Source organism: Dermacentor andersoni, chromosome 7, assembly GCF_023375885.2.
Source record: "Dermacentor andersoni chromosome 7, qqDerAnde1_hic_scaffold, whole genome shotgun sequence".
NCBI classification, from domain to species: domain Eukaryota; kingdom Metazoa; phylum Arthropoda; class Arachnida; order Ixodida; family Ixodidae; genus Dermacentor; species Dermacentor andersoni.
In genome coordinates, this window is record NC_092820.1 from 137,066,962 (window position 1) to 137,087,025 (window position 20,064).

At 46.9% G+C, this 20,064-nt stretch overlaps 1 protein-coding gene and 1 long non-coding RNA gene across 2 annotated transcripts in view; one reads left to right on the forward strand and one right to left on the reverse strand.

Moving 5' to 3' along the window:
• The window catches only part of LOC140219510 (uncharacterized), a 27,063-nt gene continuing 6,999 nt past the window's right edge, over positions 1-20,064 (reverse strand). The window contains exons 2-3 of the long non-coding RNA XR_011895829.1: positions 2,744-2,815; positions 1-481 (exon numbers count right to left, since the gene is read on the reverse strand). This is a non-coding gene — a long non-coding RNA (uncharacterized lncRNA). The remainder of the gene's footprint in view (positions 482-2,743; positions 2,816-20,064) is intronic.
• LOC126534611 (uncharacterized) overlaps positions 4,746-20,064 on the forward strand; it is a 25,112-nt gene continuing 9,793 nt past the window's right edge. The window contains exons 1-4 of the mRNA XM_050181883.3: positions 4,746-5,573; positions 7,377-7,426; positions 11,382-11,463; positions 12,958-12,986. Coding sequence (XP_050037840.1) covers positions 5,522-5,573; positions 7,377-7,426; positions 11,382-11,463; positions 12,958-12,986 — 213 coding nt within the window. The 5' untranslated portion in view covers positions 4,746-5,521. The remainder of the gene's footprint in view (positions 5,574-7,376; positions 7,427-11,381; positions 11,464-12,957; positions 12,987-20,064) is intronic.

Consider the following 20,064-nt stretch of genomic DNA (forward strand, 5'->3'; position numbering starts at 1 on the left):
CTCATGGCCTCCTTGAAGCCCTCTCTCTTTCAACGAGAGCGAGGGGAAGGTAAACTTGTCCGCCATAGACATTAGTAAGAGGTGATTGGAAGATTGGTGGAAGAAAAGTATAGGAAATGACAAACAACGGAGGCGTAGAAAAACGAAGTTCCCAATAGGGGTTCAGAAAGTTTGGTGATGTGAATTCTTAGAGTGTTTTTTTTTCTTTTCCTTTTTTTAAACATAAGTAGGACATTAGACAATATAATAACAAGAGCTTGGTGCCGCAATCCACCGCCCCGTTCCAAAGGGGACACTCACAGCATCCATCCATCCATTTATCCGGATGGCTCGAGTTAATCAAACTGCTTACCATGAAAAGCCATCGTCGGCAGACAAACATGTTCCTGTGTCGCTGCTTCGGCGTCGTGGCAAATCCATGGGTCATTGATCGCGAATAGTTGCTTATTCCGTTGCTGGTCGGGCACAGATGGTTTTGTAGCTGGAAATCAAGAGCTGCATAAGTACATTTGCAACGAATAATGCATATTCATGTTCACTGAACACAGTCACACTTTCTGTCTTTAAAATCAAGCGTGTACAATGTGCGGAGCTGCGCACAAAGAGATATTGCCATTCAGAGCGCAATCAGGTTGCAGGCCGCACATCTGCTTGCAACCTCGCATGCAGCCCTTCTCAGATGCATGTTACTCTCAGTCGGCAAATAGCAGAAAAAATTATGAATTTTTACTTTATCGGCAGTGGTATACCATGAGCCTACAACTAGACCGATCAGCAGACTCGCCGGCAGCAGACAGACGTCAGGGACGTGCAGCGGAGAACCGCTCGATCGTGCAAATTACAGATGATCCACCGCTGCTCAGCGTGTGCAGTATTAGTAAGATGTGCGCAGTAGTTGGCTGCAAAAATAGTGACTGGCATGTTAAGGAATGGAATGAATGTGTGCGGCCAAGTTCGCGGACCGCTGCTGTGACTGTCCGTACGTGTTACCGGCACTTTGAGATGTGTACGGCTTTCCTCGAGGATACAGATATTTGCTCATCCTCCGGCGTTGTATCGCTAACCTTCAAAAAATGGGCTTCAGCCGCGGAACGTTAGCGAGAGTGAGTAGCGCTCGTTAAACAATGACAAAGGGAGTAGCGCCGCTTCCTGTCATAGTGCGTTTCTCGCACAGTATCTACACATATCTACACTAACTTGCACGAAATCTTACGCCCACTCTATCACCGACGTGTCTATAACTGAACGGGCGCACACTTGAATATATGCGCACCATATACGCAGAATAAATGACCGACTACTCCGATAGCGCACGAATGGTCGAAGCTTATATGTTTCGTGATGGTCCACAAACGCAAGCGAGTTACTAGGGATAATCCATCTTAGCTACACGGTATCACAATGCACAAAAAAAGCTACGTTTCAAGCATTCCGCGTAGCTGGAACAAATCTATCGGAACTGGGCACACCCACGAGCGATTAGGCAGAAAATAATCAGGTAGTGACCGCACCGAGGAAATTTACTGAGTCAGAAACGTGACAAGGCGGTGCTTAAATATATTTGCCAAATAACGAAAGAAGAAGAAAACACACTAATCCTGATTTAGTTCATGAGCGGAAAGTTTGGATAGCTTGGAATACATAATTAGCCCCGCTTTTAGAACAAGTACCATATACGCTGCTCGCGCCTTTTGAACATAGCTTAATCGGCTCCGAAAGCGCTTTTGCATGTTCTCTGAAGCTGTGGCCAAAGGTTCGTGTCGTCCACCCTGTCAGCGTCTAGGATATCTCCCGAAACAGGGGTTTGCTAAGGCGTACCGGCGTCATACACACCCATTGTAAACGCGGAGGCAGTTGAGGCAAGCAATGGATGCGTCACCACGTGATATAACATGGCAGCGTCCACGGGATCGCCGCGTAAAGGTTCAACAGGGAGAGCCGCTGACACCACTGACGAAGTTCGAAAGGAAAAGAATTGGTATGGTAGCACAACGATAACGCCAACCCTGGCTGCGAATTTTAGCCCGGAGCCTTTCACTATAGCGCGCACGTTATCGGATCGCGGCCTTTGTTCGTAAACGCCTCGCATAATTAATTTCCAAACCCGTCACACTCCTAAGTTGTTGCCCCCGATTCGAACACTGTTTAAGCTCGGTCTGGATACATCCCCTGAACATGAGCAATAGGCAGAGTAAATGACACCGGTAACGCGGTCCGACATCCTGTTATCGCAGTCAGTGGATTTTGTCATTTCTTTCCTCAATGCGGCGTAAAGCACCGAGCGAAGTTTTTCTTTCTTGAATTTTTACAGATATTCCGGTTTAACAAAATTCATTTACGTGCTCTTTCTGAACGACATAGCACACGTGTACGATCGCGTACTGAACTTGGGCCGGTTGTCGCATGCAGTGCTGTCCACTGAGATTGGAATGAGAGCCAGCCGGTACAAAGCATATTTAAACGTGTATTCTAAGTAAAATAATATAACCAAAATAACGTTGAAAAAAAGGAAAGACGTGAAATCTGTACAATAAAAGCGTAAATTTGGAGAAACGGGCAGTTCACTCGTATGAATAGAAGGGGGCGCTTTGAAAAGCGACAGGGGCTTCACAACGGTGCAACTGGCATGTCAGCTTTGGCCATTAAATTTTTTACAGCCATTCCTTAATTAGGATGCAGTTTTCTATGACTATGCATTTACTGTGCGACGCCATAGAAACGAGCATAATTTCAGGTGATATACCTGCTGTTGATGTCTCTTCCAGGTTCCTGCGTCTCCCATGCTGTAGATGTACAAGAAACGCTGACGGCAATCCTAATAAAAAAAGCTGCGTTCAAATCCGGAAGGTGAAAGTGAAACTTAATTGCTTTTCAACGAAAAGAAGGTGCCAGAACAAAAGTCTAAGAGCCTGACAGTGTCACTGACACACGTAAAACAGTCGACATTGTGTACTTCACAACGTGTAGTTGAAAACAATTTTACAATGGACTATACATATAAGTACGCGAGCAGAATGATGAAGGCAGCATGCACTAAATTTCTAGATGAAATGTAAACTGGAATGTATGAGCAACCTAGTGCACGAAATATGCAAATTTATTACCATCATCATCATCATCAGCCTTATTTACGTCCATTGCAGTATGCAGGCCTCTCCCTGCGATCTCCAGCTACCCCTGTCCTGCAACAACTGATTCCAACTTCTGCCTGCGAATTTCCTAATTTCATCAACTCACCTATTTTTCCGCCGTCTTCGAAAGCGCTTCCCTTTTCTTGGCAACAATTCTGTAACTCTAATGGTTCACCAGTTATCTATTCTACGCACAACAGGGCCTGACCAGCTCCATGTTTTTCTCTTCATGTCAATTAGACTATCGGCTATCCCCGTTTGCTCTCTGATCCACACCGCTCTCTTCCTGTCTCGTAGCGTTACGCCTAACATTCTTCGTTCCATCGTTCTTTGCGCGGTCTTTAACTTGTTCTAGAGTTTTTTTGTCAGTCTCCAAGTTTCTACTCTATATGTTAGCACCGGTAGGATGAATTGACTGTGCACCATTCTTTTCAATGATAGTGGTAAGCTTCCAGTCAGGACCTGGCAATGTCTGCCGTAGATGGAGGAGACATAATGCTTGAATAACCAGCGGCCCTTTATACGAACTCTCTGTCGACTTGAAGAGTCCGAGAGAACTGGAAGAATGCTCACAATATACTAATAAAAAAATACGGAGACATTAGAGAATTGAGCAATTATAGACCCATTAGCTTACTTTAAGTATTGTATAAAATATTCACCAAGATGATTTCTAGTACAATAAGGACAACACTTTACTTCAGTCAACTAAGAGAACTGGCTAGCTTCAGGAAAGGATACTTTACAATGGATCACACCCATGCCGTCAATCAGGTAATCGAGAAATCTGTAGGGTACACTCAACCTCTCCATATGGCTTTCATAGATTATGAAAAGGCATTTGATCAAATATGGAGGAGATATCATGCTTGAAAAGCTTGGGGCCCTTTTTACGAAATGTCTCATGACTTCAATGGTTCCTGACAACTGGAAGAACGCCAACATTTTATCAGATAACAATTTTATAATATACACAACTGTGTATATCAAGTGTTTCCATATTAAGTATAAAGTCGTAAATAGGTACAAGCATGACAAAACCATTTTAAAGTCAGCAAGAGTCACGTAAGGCACATTTGCTAATTAAGTACTCCATTCCGTTTCTTCTTTCATTTTTATTAACTAAATGAAAATAAAAGGAAGAGACGTAGTCAGCGTGTAATGGTGACGGCCACTCCTTCTCGCATAGCGGAAAGAACAATAAAAAAATATATGTAGGAAAATAAAAAGAAACCACGTCACGGTTTGTTCAATTGGGTGTTGTTGATTGGCGTGTTTAAAATATCTTGATGAGCGCTAATAGTCAGTTACAAAATGAAATCGATTTAGTTTTGGGATAACTTGGTAACTTAGTCATTGCTTGTCGTAATTAGTGCGCTTTATCGGTACGCGTTTACGTTTCTCACGGAGAACATATCGCCTGCGGGAATCATCTGCACACGAAAAAAGAATATATATGACGATGGACATGATGTTTAAGTAGACAGACAACGACATGTTCCAGCTCTTAAAGAAAAAAAGTAGAAAGTGCGGAAAAGATAGGCGGCTGGACATGTACGTAGCTCCAGCGTTCTACCTGTCCAGTCGGCTTTCCTCTCTACACTCTTTTACGCTTTTTTCCTACAGGCTGTTGTATGTATTCGTCTAAATTCCAACTAGCCCAACATATGGCCTTAAGTCGACGAAAGATTACACGCTTGGCTTCCCTTAAGGACGCCCCGATTCCGATATTGCAGCGACGATATTTAAGGGAAGAAACATGGCATTGGGAAACGTCGAAACAGTGGTGACGCTATTTCAGTAGCGTGTAAGCTTCAGCAGTCTGGTAGTTCATCGCAGTGACATGCACACCGCGCAAATGGTTTATTAAAGTAACATGGACCAACGCAGAGTGAAAGAACGCCGTCATGTAAATAATTTTCACTGCCATATACACTGGCGCCGAGAAACACAAGGCGAGAGGCAACCGAAATCGGGAGTAACACCAGGGCTTTTTCGCTTTCTACCTTTATAGTTTTTTTTTTTTTACCTTCGTTAAACCATTCGTGATTTGTGGTTGCCATTGCAGGCTGTGTGCAAGCTTGTCTAGCACACACCGTTTCTCGTTTACCTTTCTTTTTTTTTTACATTTCAAAGCGTGTATGTTTAAAGCTTCCGTGCTCGCATGTGCCACGCTGACACCGGAAAACGCTGCGCCATCCAGTACTTAGAAAAGCTTGCATGAATCAGAGATAGAAATGTTCGGCACGTGGCTGGCCACCTGGTGGAGAGACTAAGGTCCATGTACGCGCGATCGACCGCCTGTTAATTTAGCTCGCAGCACCCCGTGCGATTACAGTTTTCTAGTCGGCGTGTTTCGGGCCTTTCGTCTGTTATTCTGCCGCCGCGCAATGGTTTTCAGGCCGTCCGGAATCACCGTCGTCTCCTTCGCTGCTTCTTTGGGTACGTCTCCACTGGATGGCTGCTTACTGGTTTCTTTTCTCTTCTTTTATTTTTCCTTCTTTTTTCGTCAGCGAACTTGTTAAGGGGAGTTCCAGAATAATTTTTGTTGGGCGGCCGTGGTGACAGCCGATGGCTGCGTGCGGTCACGTGGTATCCAATGTCAAAAGACATGTTTTAGCAGAGCGTTCACGGTCCGCGTTATCCTAACCATTTGCACAATGCCACTCAGCGCATTCCACGTGAAAAATCTGTCTTGGGCAAAAAGAAAGCAATAATGATATTAATAACACAAAAAAGGCAGTGGCGATACCAATAATTACTTCCTTTTTTATTTATTTTTTTCACAGGGGGCGGAGGAGGGGGAGAAGGAAAACAATGTTCCTCGACAAAAGAGAAAGGCGCAGCGGCTGTCTTCTTTTACTTATTTTTACAAATTATTTTTGGCGGGGCGATCAAAATGGACCAAAATTCTTTCTTCGGCAAAATAAGACAAGGAACATGAGCGAATTTCGTTTACAGCTTGATGTACGCGCCGTGGTTGCTTAGTGGCTTTGGTGTTGCGCCGTTAAGCACTAGATCGCGGGATCAAATCCCGGCCACTGTCTACGCATTTCGAAGGGGGTGCAGTTCAACATCACCCGGATACTTACATTTAGGTGCACGTTAAAGAAGTCCAGCTGGTCAAAATTAATCCGAAGTCCCCCCCCCCCCCCCTCTATTGTGTGCCTCATAATCAGATCGTAGTTTCGGCGCGTAAGACCCTATTATTTAATTTTGTTCATTTTACAGCTTCATGCATTCATTAAGCGACCACGTTTACGAACCCACAGCCAACAATGTGGCTACGATAGTTCGTATTCCTGAATCGCTCTATAGCGCTTCCTTCGTTGTGCATATTCTGTTTCTTACAGAGTTAAACTACTGTAGCGAAGTCTTGCACGATAATTTCGATAGTATATTACGATACAAATTCTCCTTTCCGTGAGCCGCCGATCGACTTGGCACCCTTCTTCGCTCAAGAGAAGTTTCAACAGACCTCGAGATCATAGCTTTGTGCTAGGTGAATACTCTCTGAGGTCCACACAACGCGACGTCAGTCATTAACTGATCAGGCTAGAGAATAGATAAGGTCGGTAATGCCATGCAAGGATATTTACCGTGTCAGAAAACTTATTTGTCGAAATTACGGCACCGGACGTCGTCATGACATTCGCCTCCGTAATTCGTAGTGGAATAAAGGCTAGCAACCCCGAGAGACTTAAAAGCGCTCTGTATTTCTGACGTTTGCTCCTGGCCTGCCTTTATGCTGGTCCGATGAGTTACGATGGTCGCTCCCATTGCTGCCCCATCTCCACGTACTTGGGACCGCCACAGCTGCGTCGTCATGGACTTGGCGGCGTAATTTTTTAGTCGGTAAACACGGACCGCACTGGATATATAGTGAACTTAGAAAGTTTCAAGAACATCTACTGAGGGACAATGGCTAAAAGAAATGAAAAAACAAAGCTCTGAAATCTGTGACGTCATGTTGACTTACCATTGCTGGTGCGCCGACATAAAATACAGAAATGCAACTTCTAACAATCAACGCGTTACCCCAAAATTAACTAAATTACTGTTTCGAAAGGAACACTTCATCAGTGTAAACTGATACGGGGTCTCTTTAGTATGCCTTCTGTCGCCCGGTGCTCGGTTTACTACGCAACACAATTTGCCGCCTGTGAGCAGTATTTTATTTACTATGGAAAGGAACTTGTTCGTGTTTTCTAACATCATTCGCATCGCTTTCCCCCACGCTTCTAGCGGCTGTGCTGCATTTATGTGCCGCCAGCGTGCCTCCCACATGCGCATCGGTGAGTTGTGACGTTTTCATGGTTCAAGTTATTGAGGCGCTTCTTAACTAGGGTACGCTAATTGGGCTTTTTTTTTCTCTTCCTATTGCCACCAAATACTGAATGTAACTCATCTCATTGGTCGGGCTTTTTTAGGGATTGATCAAGGGATACTCAAGAGCAAAAGAAAACAAAAAATGTCGTGGTTGAACGCGGCTAAAGCAAGTTCGTCGAGCGATAGCGAAGTTTTGCTTGCTTTGGGAAAGTGCACAGACGCTGCTTGGTGCGGCAGCAGCAGCGAGTGAATTGACCTTCCTGCTGCGTCTCGCTTCAACGCGAACTATAGCGTCGAAAGCCCAGCGCATACGAAGCTACCAGCACTCGACGCACTTTGTCCGCATCGCAGATCGCTTTCAGGATATGGGCGGCCACGCGGTGCTTCCAGTCCCAGTTTGACCTTGGCTGAGCTTGAAGGTCAGATTTACGGAACCAGGCGTTTTCCGGGTTTGTGCCTGGAGCAGTAGAGCTATCGTTCTGAAATTAGGCTGATCTAACGCATACATTGACATCTTTGAAGCGAAGCTTTCGTGGAGAGGTTAAGTGTTATATCATCATCAGCAGCAGCAGCCTGTTTTATGTCCACTGCAGGACGAAGGACGTCCACTGCGATCCTCAATTATATAAATTCTTCCCATTTCATCCCCGCGTCTTTGGCGGTAAGGGAACAGGGGTGCACACGTGCTGTGCCCAATGTTACACACACTGCAATCATCCAAAAGAGCTACTTGATTGCTAGAAGTACAAGTGAAGTGGCGCCCTAGCGTTAGAGTACCGGGCTGCTGCGTAAGGAGACCCGAGGTTCAGCCCCACCATCGGGTAGGTGAATTTTTCTATTTTTTTTTACTACGAGAATACACTGCACCAGCAGCAGCCACGGTCAGGAATGGCTGGGAGCGTTCGCAAAGAAAACTTCGCTTTGCAATTATTCGAGCTGCATTAATTACCTCTCACAAGGAAAGGCATGTCTTGACGCGAGAGGACAGCCGCTAAGGCAGAAAAGATGAAAAAAAAACTGAATACCGGTGGCGACGCCGCCGTCGAGTTCTCGCACCAACTCCCTGTGACGTCATGGGTTTTGGCCGGGTCTGCTCGAGTCTAGCGATGTTTATCGGTGAAGATGATTCGCAGTAGTGGCTCAGTGGCTATGGCTTTACGCTGATAAGCACGAGGTGACGGGTTCGATTGAATTGAATTGAATTCCAGGGTTTTACGTGCGAAAACCAAGATTTGATTATGAAGGACACCGTACAGCAGGAGACTCCGAATTAGTTTTGACCCCTAGGGGAACCTTTGATGTGCCCACAATGCACAGAACATGGGCGATGTTTCATTTCCTTTTTTTTTTTTTTGCACTTGGCCTTCAAAGAAATGCGGCTGCCGTGGCCGCGATTGGCCCACGGGATCAATGCACAGCCGCGGCTGCTGGATTTCGGTGGAGGCGAAATGTCAAAGCGCTTGTGTACCGTGTAATGGAGGCACGTTAAAGATCACCTGGTCGTCAAAATTAATCCGGAGTCCCCCCCTGCGTCATGCCTGTTAATCGTATCCTGAATTTTGCACGAAAGACTCCGTAATTAACTAGAAATCGATAAATATAGACTGAATGGTGTTCTAGAAGAGCCAAATAACAAACATGAAAATCTTCAAGAACGTCTGATGAGTCAGAATGACCCGAGTACAACGAAAAAAATAATAAGCGTGAGACCTGCATCGATGTTATCTGTGTTCATAACCTACCGGTTACTGCCAAGTTAACGAAAGTACTATTGAAAGAATGCTTTAGCGGTCTAAGCTTGTTTAGCATTTCCCTTTAGTGTCCTGTTAAGGCGGTGTTTCTCAAACATTTCCCAGTACGTGGCCCCTTTTTAGTAGTACGAAATCCACCACGACAACCCCCCCCCCCTCCCTGTTTATTAGCTTTCTGACGATTTACTTTCTGACGACTGACAACACTGTAAGATAACCGGTGGAGCCACCAAGCTAGTCTTGTGCGTAGCGTGGAGTGCCGAGTGCGTTGTGAATTGTGCGTAGAATTCCCGAACTTGTGTTACGAATTTTCTGAGTTTCTGATTTCAGTGAACTGTGTTTTGTTTGTACGTCATGGATAGTAAAGAGGAGCAGAGAACAGCCATCAAGTTTTGCGTAAAACTTGACAAACCAGCCACCGATACCATGAGCATGATTCAAACAGCTTACGACAATGATGCTCTGGGCAAACCAGCCACGGAGACCATGGGCATGATTCAAACAGCTTACGACAATAATGCTCTGGGCAAACCAGCCACGCAGACCACGGGCATGATTCAAACAGCGCACAACAATGATATTTTCCTATGGTATCGTCGTTTTTGCGAGGGTCGGGAGGCGGTCACGGCCGACCTTAGACCTGGCCATTCGGTAAACGTTCGAACTGACAAAAATGTTGAAAAAGTGCGGGGAAAAGCTGGGTGAATATCGTTCAGTCCCTCAGGATGATTGTGGAAGACTTGAACATTGGTAAGGATACTGCTTCGAAAATCGTGGAACAAGATCTACAGAAGAAGAAAGTTTGTTCCAGATTTGTGCTCCACAGTCTGACAGCCGAGCAAAAAGAAGACCGGGTGTCTTCGTGTCAGGAGTCGGCCCGGCTGGCCGAAAATGACCCAGAATGGTTTAATAAATCATAACTGGTGATGAATCGCTCTTCCACGCGTACAAGCCTGCCACAAGGAGACAATCAGCAGCATGGGTAGGGAAGAATTCCCCACGACCAAGAAAACTCCGCATCCAGAAATCACGTGTGAATGCAATGCTAGTGGTGTTTTTCGACGGGCAAGGTGTTGTGCATAAAGAATTCATTCCAGAAGGACAAACTCTGAATGATACGGTGTAAAGATACATTTTAGCTTGCTTGCTGCAGAGAATGCAACGGGTCCGTCAGGAAATGGTTCATTCGGGTGTCTGGCTCTTGTTGCACGACAATGCACCGCTCCACCGAGCCATTGAAGTACAGAAATTTTTGGCAAAAAAAAAAGAAAACAGGTGACATGCTTCAATCATCCGCCCTATGCACTTGTCCTGGCCCCAGCTGACCATTTCTTCTTTCCAAAGTTCAAAATAATGTTGAGAGTAAAACACTTTTACTAAATTTCGCATATGCAAAGGGCTATGATGGCAGAACCCTACACTGTCGGTAATGACTTCCAGGAAGGTATCCAGAAACTATACAGCCGTGTAATTGCCTGTATACAACAAGGAGGGTCATATTATTGAACATTAGCAACCAATCAATGTAATTATATTTTCCATTATTTTCTGATAATGCCACTCTTCAAATTTAGTAGCACATGCACACATTCAATAGTGTACATGCATCTCATGGTCGGTAACACGATATCGAAATGCAGTTTAGGTTCGACCGATGTACTGCAACGGACAGACGGAGAATTGAAAAAAATAATGTTCATTGCGTCCCACGCAAAATAATCCCGAATTTATTGGCTAAATTTCCTCGTGGTGTTCTTACCCACAGCAGCCGTCGGTCTCGGTGCCGATACTCTTCCTACGTAGTTTTATTCAAGATGAACATGTATATTCCGAGACTTAAAATTCATATCGGCTACGGAAAGCCGAAGGTACATATAATTTGTACCCTCCATTACCCCTCAGAAAAAGGGTCTTGGCCCGCTGTTTGAGAGACACCGCTTTAAACGATAATGCCTGCATGACAGGGTAACTGCTGCTCTCTGACACGTCAAAACGAGATGACGGTTGGTTTAGACGCTTGTTCTTGCTGAAGTCGCAAGAACAAAGGTCTAAACCAACACTGGGACCATTCTTCATTACGTAAATTACGTCTTCGCGCCGATCGTGTTAGCCGAGCGTGAACCATTTCAAAGTTCGTGTCGCGCGTCTATAACGCATTTCTCGTACGCAGGATTCTGACTGCTCTGGTGGCCAGCGCTGCGTCACACACTACAACATGTCGGTGAACAGCAACTGCGACAGCTACAATTACTGTAAGAGCTCTCTCGCTCGCTTGAGAGAGAGAGAGAAAACGTTTGTTTGGAAACTTGTTCGGAGATCATATTTTTTCTCCTTTATTTCACTATACTGCTCATTCACGCAATCGACGCGATTGCAAAATGCTCATAATTGCTTATTCTTTCATGGTGTCATGCTTATTTCACATTTTATGAACGAGTTTGTGTCGTATGTAATATTTAGTAACTTTAAATGAGTGCCTAAAGGTCGAATAGCAGGAAGATCTTCATTTTTATTAGCAAAGCGTTAATATGACAACGTCTACTGCCGCGCAGGCCGTACGGCTGTTGACAGGCGCGGAAATAAAATATCTAACATTTATGTGTTTGAAAAGGACAGCCATGAGATTAGTTCTTTCGCGTTCCTGATGTATATGCCCCCCTTTCTTTCTCTCTCTCTCTCTCTCTCTCTGTCTATGGATTTGCCAGTGCATACGGATCTGTGCCACCATCTTGCCGCGTGTAAACCGACTCAATGCGCTCCATGACGTTAGTGGCCCCGCCTTTAACAGATATAATTTCAAGCACAATATTCTGTAGGTTCAGTATGCACGTAGTTTAGAAAGGAGCACACTTACGAAAAAAGTTTCTCGCACGAAGGCCCTGCCACGACCGAAACGAAAGCCATTAAACATGCCTTTTTCATAGGTGTGCTCCTCCTTTCCAAACTGTGTGTGCGTGCGAGCGTGTGTGCAAAGATTTAATGCCGACAGGCAATGAAGCCAAGGAAAGCACAGAGGTTTAATGTAGTATATATTTCTAAAATTTTAATAGATTTAACTTTTAAGAATTAACGACAAATATATATATATATATATATATATATATATATATATATATATATATATATATATATATATATATATACAAACTAAAAATAATTAAATTCTACATTTTTTTTAACATTTCAAATATATTTAAAGTAGTGTGTGTATATATATATTTATACACGCACATATGCCGAACAGGAAATGTCCGCGAAACTAACTCAAGGTGGACCGGCATTTCGCGCTCGCTTAACTGTCTGCGTGAAGGTCTTTTGCAACGTAGGGACGTCTAGCATCATAGAAGCGGCACATTGGCTAACGCTTCTTCTTTGTGGCGACAGATGGTGACACGTAGACCGTGGGAGATTTCCTGCTTCTGTGACCCGCCTAGTTTGAATTTCAAAACAACGTGCACGATACCTACGTGCATGGCTTTCGTCGGCAATTCCAGTTTGGTCGATTTAGCGAGGTTTGTCGTCGCTATTCGCCCATTTATCGCTCGCGTGGCACTTTCATTACATATGCAGAGTCAACAAGCCGCAGTTAGTCAGCGGTGCATGTTTCGTACGTCAGCTCGCACACTGGCCATTGCACAAGATAGCTTCATCTTATGTTTCGGTCATGACAACCTGTTGCACAAAACAGTGACGAGTTGAATTTATGGTGGTTTCAACACGCGTTTTCTTCTTTACGTTACCTTTAGGTATCGACGTATCCGACACATCCTGCTCCGTGAGTACCTTGGTTATTGTTGCTTTATAATTGTGGACGCAGCGACAACAAACATCTGTTTCAACTTTATCGAACTCGCTGACCGACAGAGTAAACAAACACGCGCAAGTTAGCAACGGGTCATTCTGTCTAGCTACCCTGTGTGAGCAGTGTCCGCGATTAACAAATGTTGAGAGTAGACAGCACAGGCACGGGCGCGAACAAATGCGAACAAATTATGCATATAACTATAATCTACTTTGATTAAAGAGTAATGGCAACATAACACGTCCTCCTCTACGCCCTCCACTACCACCTTAGTGCCTTCCTTCTTAATACATAATATTGTGTTTTGCAGAAGTCACGCTGGCTATTGTACAGCACATCGGATTAAGAGATGTTATATTGAAAGCCCAATTAAAGCGGCACTGAGTCACTATGATAACAAAAGTCGCATAAGTGCCCTAAAACATGTGATAAGTGAAACACTAAATACTGCGACTCAAACACGGGTCATATTAGTACGCTAAGTACAATGCACACGCGCTAAAAAAAAAAAAAGAAAACTCGGAGTCTGGTCACAAAACGACACACTGTATTGTCCACCACATTTTACGCGTGGGGAAGGCTATACTATTATCCAGAAGGGCATTTTTCGCATGCAAGCGCCATGACATTGGAAGGTCTTCTGCCTTTGTTTTCCCTGTATATCGTTATCCCGATACAGATGCAAATTAACCGACGTGTGTGCAGTTCGCTAATTTTCGACTGCTGTTTGCACAATTCAACTTAAGTTGCCTGTTATTGCGCAACGTTGTTGACCCAGTATTTTGCGATATTGTTGACTCAAGCGACAATAACCAAAGCGCCTAGGTGCTGACCTAGCAGATGCCTTTAATGACTACTTTCTTTCTTTTGCGGACACATCAAACAGCGATGTAAATCTGTCTAATATGAGTGCCCGAAATAGCGAAACAATATTTCTAATGCCGGTTACAGTAAATGAAGTAATTACAGAATTTTTATCACTCAATAATAGTAAAGCTACATATGCGTCAGGTTTCCAGATACAGCCCATAAAATTTACTATCGACATTCTTGCACCTTGCCTTGCCCATATCTTCAACTTAGCTTTAGTTTCCGGCGTTTTCCCGCGTCTTATGCAAAGGGCAAAAGTTATAGTAATATATAAAAAAGGGAACAAAAATGTAGTGGGAAACTATCGCCCGATATCCATCTTACCTGTGTTTTCTAAAGGCCTCGAAAAAGTTGTTCTTAAACGGCTATCTTGTTTTAGTGAAAGATACAACATTATCACTTCAGCTCAATATGGCTTTCGTAAAAACAGATCTACTGAGTTAGCTCTCCTTGCTCAAAAAGAATTCATACTAGAAAATTTTGAATCAAAAAACATGGTACTGTTACGTTTCGCCTACAACGCGCGGTAATGCCGGCGCGGATGCAACGGACGCCGGGGCTTTGTTCAAAGCGGCGGACATTTTGGCCCGTCCGACGCCGCCGCAACGCCTACCCGCCAAGCGTGTCCAGGCGTGTTTCAGTGCCACGTGTCTTCGTGTGTGCGTGTGTGTGTGTGTGCCCTCGCTTGTCAAAGCGCGGCAGCCGGGGAGCGGAGTTCCCCGAATGAGGAGCCTGGAGGTCTCTCGGCTCAACCGTTCGCGCCGTCGTGTGGGCGGGTTGGCGATGCGTCACTGCACTCGGTTCAGCAGGTCTCTCGGCTCGACCGTGCGCGCCGTCGTGGGCTCATGCTCCGCCGTCCCGTGACCTTCATCCCGTGACCTTCATCCCGTGACCTTCCCTTTTGGACCGCGACGCCGAGAGTATAAGAGCAGCTGCCCCCGGACGCCAGGAAAGAGGCTCCGATTTGTACTGTTGAGTTACGTGCTCTCGCGTCTCTCCACTTCGGTCGACCTGACCGGCCGCTCTTTTGCTATGTTAGAATAAACAAGTTGTTCTGTTACCAGTCTTCTCTTGCTTTGCCGGGACCTTCGGATGCTTCCAGTGCCCCAGGCCGCCAGGCCAACGCTACCCTTGGGGCTTGCGACCCATTGGCAATAACGGGCGTCAGCACCGAGACCCCAACAACTCGTGCCAGCGGTGCGATTACAACATCTGGTTGCCAGCGGTGAGATCGCGACAACGGAGGCCAGCAGCGAAGAGATGCGGTTGACTGTATGCTGAGCAGCACATCGACCATCCGGGAGCAGTGCAACGAGCCCTGTGTGATGACTGGTTGCCTGCAGCGGAACGACTGCGCTGAAGTCTTGGCTGCAAGGTTTGGTGAGTGCGGGACTTTCTTCTTCTGAGTTTTGCCAGGCTTTTGTTAGTGTTAGAAACAGAGCTGGTAATTGTGGTTGTCGTTGCTACCGGGTTAGTTTGCGGCAAGACAATAGTAGGCAGTAGAGAAAGCAGCATTCAGAGCAGCCATGGATTTGAAGTCGTTGCGCAAACCGAAATTGCTGGAGCTTGCGAGAGAGTTGGGTCTGGATGTCTCAGACAAACTCAGAAAACCAGAACTGCTAAGGGCTATTCTTGAGTTAGAAGCTGAGGATGACGAGCTGTCGGAATGCCTTGAGACCATTGAGGAGAGGGAGGAGCAAAAAGAGAAACAGGAGCGCGAACTTAAAGAACAGAAAGAGAAAGATGAGCGCGAACGTAAAGAACAGAAAGAGAAAGATGAGCGCGAACTTAAAGAACAAAAAGAGAAAGAAAAAGAAGAGCGCGACCGTCAACACGCTTTGGAAATGAAGCGTCTCGAGTTAGAGATGGAACGCGCTCGTAATGGAAGTCAGGCACACGGTGCAGGAGAACGAGTATTGTTCAAAATGACTGACCTGATGCGGCCGTTTAAGCTTGGAGAGGACATTGGTTTGTTCCTGGTTAACTTTGAGCGAACGTGCGAGAAGCAGGGGTTCTCTCGGGAAACGTGGCCACAGCGCTTGCTCACTTTGCTACCCGGTGAGGCGGCCGACGTAGTCGCTCGCTTGGAGAGAGAGGAGGCAGAGGATTTCGACAAAGTGAAATCGAGTCTGCTAAAAAAGTACCGGCTGTCAGCGGAGGCGTTCCGTCGGAAGTTTCGGGAAAATGAGAAAGGCAGAAGTGAGTCATATACAGAGTTTGCGTACAGGCTTATGTCAAACATGCAGGAGTGGCTCAAAGAAGAGAAAGCGTTTGGTGACCACGAGAAAGTTCTGCAGTGTTTCGGGCTAGAACAGTTTTATAGTCGGTTACCTGAGAACGTGCGGTACTGGGTCTTAGATAGGCCAGACGTTAGTACGGTGGCTAGAGCCGCTGAGTTAGCCGAGGAGTTTGTGATGCGTCGGGCTCGCGGAGCTAAGGACGGTCAAAAGGGTGAATTTGGCTCCAAGTTTGAGAGGCCGAAGTTCACACCCATGAGAGCAAAGGGGGATACACGTAGTGCGGATGCGAGTGAAAGCAGTCCGACCGAACGTAAGGAGACGGCGGCAACCGAAGCCGAACGCAGAAAGCGGTTCGAGACGAGGCAAGCGCGCGTTTGTTATACGTGCCAGAAGCCGGGTCACTTTTCGGCGCAGTGTCCAGAAACAAAAACACAAGTCGTGTTTTTGTCTATATGCAGCACTGACGAGAACATGAAGCTTCTCGAGCCTTACATGCGAGACCTCCTCGTGAACGGGAAAGAGTGCCGAGTGCTTCGCGATTCCGCAGCTACAATGGATGTAGTTCACCCCTCTTACGTAGAACCCGATATGTTCACGGGCGAGTGCGCATGGATCAAGCAAGCAGTGGAAGCTCATAGCGTGTGTCTGCCGGTAGCAAAAGTGCTTATTGAAGGACCTTTCGGAGCACTTGAGACGGAGGCCGCAGTGTCATCTATGCTGCCCCCCCAGTACCCGTACCTATTTTCGAACAGGTCCGATCACCTCCTGCGCGAGAAGGGGCTTTTGTTTGGTGAGGCTAGCGTTCAGGCCTTAACCAGATCGAAGGTTCGGGAGCTCGCTGCAAAGGCGGTAGTTGCGGGGCCGACGTTGTTGAACGATGAAAAAGGGTCAGAGGCGCAGCAAGCTGGTATTCAGGGCACGCCCGAACGGGATAAAATTGAGCCTGTAGCGTTAAAGGCACCAGATACTGGAGAGGAAATTCCCGATGCGGGAAAGTTAGAAGAGCTTCCGGTCGAGCTTCCGGGACTAGGCTCAGTGACGAACAGGAAAGACACCGATCAAGTCATTAGTGACTTAATAAGTAAAGCATCGCTGTCGCCGGAGCAGAAAACCGAACTACACCAGCTCTTACAAGAGTTTCAAGGTCTGTTCTCTGAGAGGCCTGGTAGGACTTCTGTCCTTACTCATGACATAGAACTTACCTCCCCAGAGCTAGTACGATCCAAGGCGTACCGGGTGTCACCCCGCCAGAGCGATATTATGGAGGCTGAGGTAAAGAAAATGCTACAGCTCGGTGTTATTGAAGCGGGTGAGAGTGATTATACCTCCCCTTTGATTTTAGTTGAGGTACCGGGCAAGGAACCTCGTCCTTGCGTCGACTACCGCAGGCTTAATTCCATCACTAAGGATCAAATTTATCCGATCCCTAACATCGAGGAGCGCCTTGAGAGAGTGAGTAGCGCTCAGTTTATTTCCACCCTAGATCTTGTCAGGGGTTATTGGCAGGTTCCACTTACAGAAGAGGCTAGTAGGTATGCGGCGTTCATTTCACCAATGGGGACATTCCGTCCTAAAGTTTTGAGTTTTGGTTTGAAGAACGCGCCATACTGCTTTTCAAGCCTCATGGATAAAGTGTTGCGGGGACAGCAAGAATTCGCTTTACCGTATCTAGACGACGTAGCGATATTCTCCGCATCCTGGCCTGAACATATGGCGCACTTGCGGGCAGTGCTAACCCGCCTGCGCGATGCGGGCTTGACAGTCAAGGCTCCCAAGTGCCAGTTAGCACAGGCCGAGGTTGTCTACCTCGGACACGTGATTGGTCGGGGTCGACGCCGCCCCTCTGAAATAAAGGTGGCCGCTGTGCGAGACTTCCCGCATCCGCGTACGAAGACCGATATTCGGTCGTTCTTAGGTGTCGCCGGCTACTATCAGAGGTACATCCCCAGGTACTCTGATATCGCGGCTCCCTTGACGGATGCTCTAAGAAAGACAGAGCCGCAAACAGTCGTCTGGGATGAGACGAAGGAAAGAGCTTTTAGCGCCCTAAAGAGCGCCCTAACAAGCCAGCCTGTGCTACGATCGCCCGACTACACAAAAGGGTTCGTTGTTCAGTGTGATGCTAGTGAGCGAGGCATGGGCGTTGTACTGTGCCAACGGGAAAATGGAGAAGTAGAACACCCCGTCCTGTATGCTAGTCGTAAGCTGACCAGTCGTGAGCAGGCGTATAGCGCCACCGAGAAAGAGTGTGCGTGTATCGTGTGGGCCGTTCAGAAATTGTCATGTTACCTAGCCGGCTCGAGGTTTATCATTGAAACGGATCACTGCCCTCTCCAATGGCTGCAGACCATCTCTCCCAAAAATGGCCGCCTCCTGCGCTGGAGCCTCGCTTTGCAACAATATTCCTTTGAGGTGCGTTACAAAAAGGGGAGTCTCAACGGTAACGCCGATGGCTTAAGTCGAAGCCCCTAACGTGGGAATCAGCCTCAAAATTGCTTGTTACTGATGTTTTTCTTCCTGAGGCAGGATTTTTTTAACCTATTGCTTTTGTGTAGTGTTTCAAAGTGATGATGTGCTTTTTAGTGCAATTTTTCCGATTTGTGGACGCGTTCTGAGTGCTGCTAAACTACTGTAAGGAACTAGGCAGCAGTATAAAAGGGGAAAGAGCCTCGCAGGGCTTAGTGAGGGTTGTGCCGTGCTTGCTGACTGAGCGGTTGACTTTTGGCGTGGTTCTAACGCTTGCCGGAAACGAGAACAAAAATGTCAACTCTCCCGAAGTCACTTTGCAGTGTCCTGTGTGCACCTGAACGTGAGAACGAGGCCTTCTCTGTGCGCTGCGCTCAAGAAACGCCCAAGGACGCCCAACTTCGGTTATGAGCATCATCGAGCGACATCCCTCCGGACAGCGGATGCAGTCCCCTGACCATCGGGATCTCCTTCCCCCGGCGGGGCGGTCTGTTACGTTTCGCCTACAACGCGCGGTAATGCCGGCGCGGATGCAACGGACGCCGGGGCTTTGTTCAAAGCGGCGGACATTTTGGCCCGTCCGACGCCGCCGCAACGCCTACCCGCCAAGCGTGTCCAGGCGTGTTTCAGTGCCACGTGTCTTCGTGTGTGCGTGTGTGTGTGTGTGCCCTCGCTTGTCAAAGCGCGGCAGCCGGAGAGCGGAGTTCCCCGAATGAGGAGCCTGGAGGTCTCTCGGCTCAACCGTTCGCGCCGTCGTGTGGGCGGGTTGGCGATGCGTCACTGCACTCGGTTCAGCAGGTCTCTCGGCTCGACCGTGCGCGCCGTCGTGGGCTCATGCTCCGCCGTCCCGTGACCTTCATCCCGTGACCTTCCCTTTTGGACCGCGACGCCGAGAGTATAAGAGCAGCTGCCCCCGGACGCCAGGAAAGAGGCTCCGATTTGTACTGTTGAGTTACGTGCTCTCCCGTCTCTCCACTTCGGTCGACCTGACCGGCCGCTCTTTTGCTATGTTAGAATAAACAAGTTGTTCTGTTACCAGTCTTCTCTTGCTTTGCCGGGACCTTCGGATGCTTCCAGTGCCCCAGGCCGCCAGGCCAACGCTACCCTTGGGGCTTGCGACCCATTGGCAATAACGGGCGTCAGCACCGAGACCCCAACAACTCGTGCCAGCGGTGCGATTACAACAGTACTAGGATTATTTCTAGATTTTTCAAAGGCGTTCGACCTTGTTAATCACTCTGTGCTGCTTAAAAAATTGGATCATTACGGTATTAGAGGCATAGCCCATACGCTGATTGCCTCATACTTGCGACATAGGTCTCAGTTTGTTAGTATTGCCGGTGAATGCTCCCAGTTGAAAGCGGTAGCTTCCGGCGTTCCGCAAGGGAGCATTTTGGGTCCGTTTCTTTTTGTTCTTTATGTCAATGATATTGTCCACATCGACAGCACTGCTAAGTACATAATTTACGCAGACG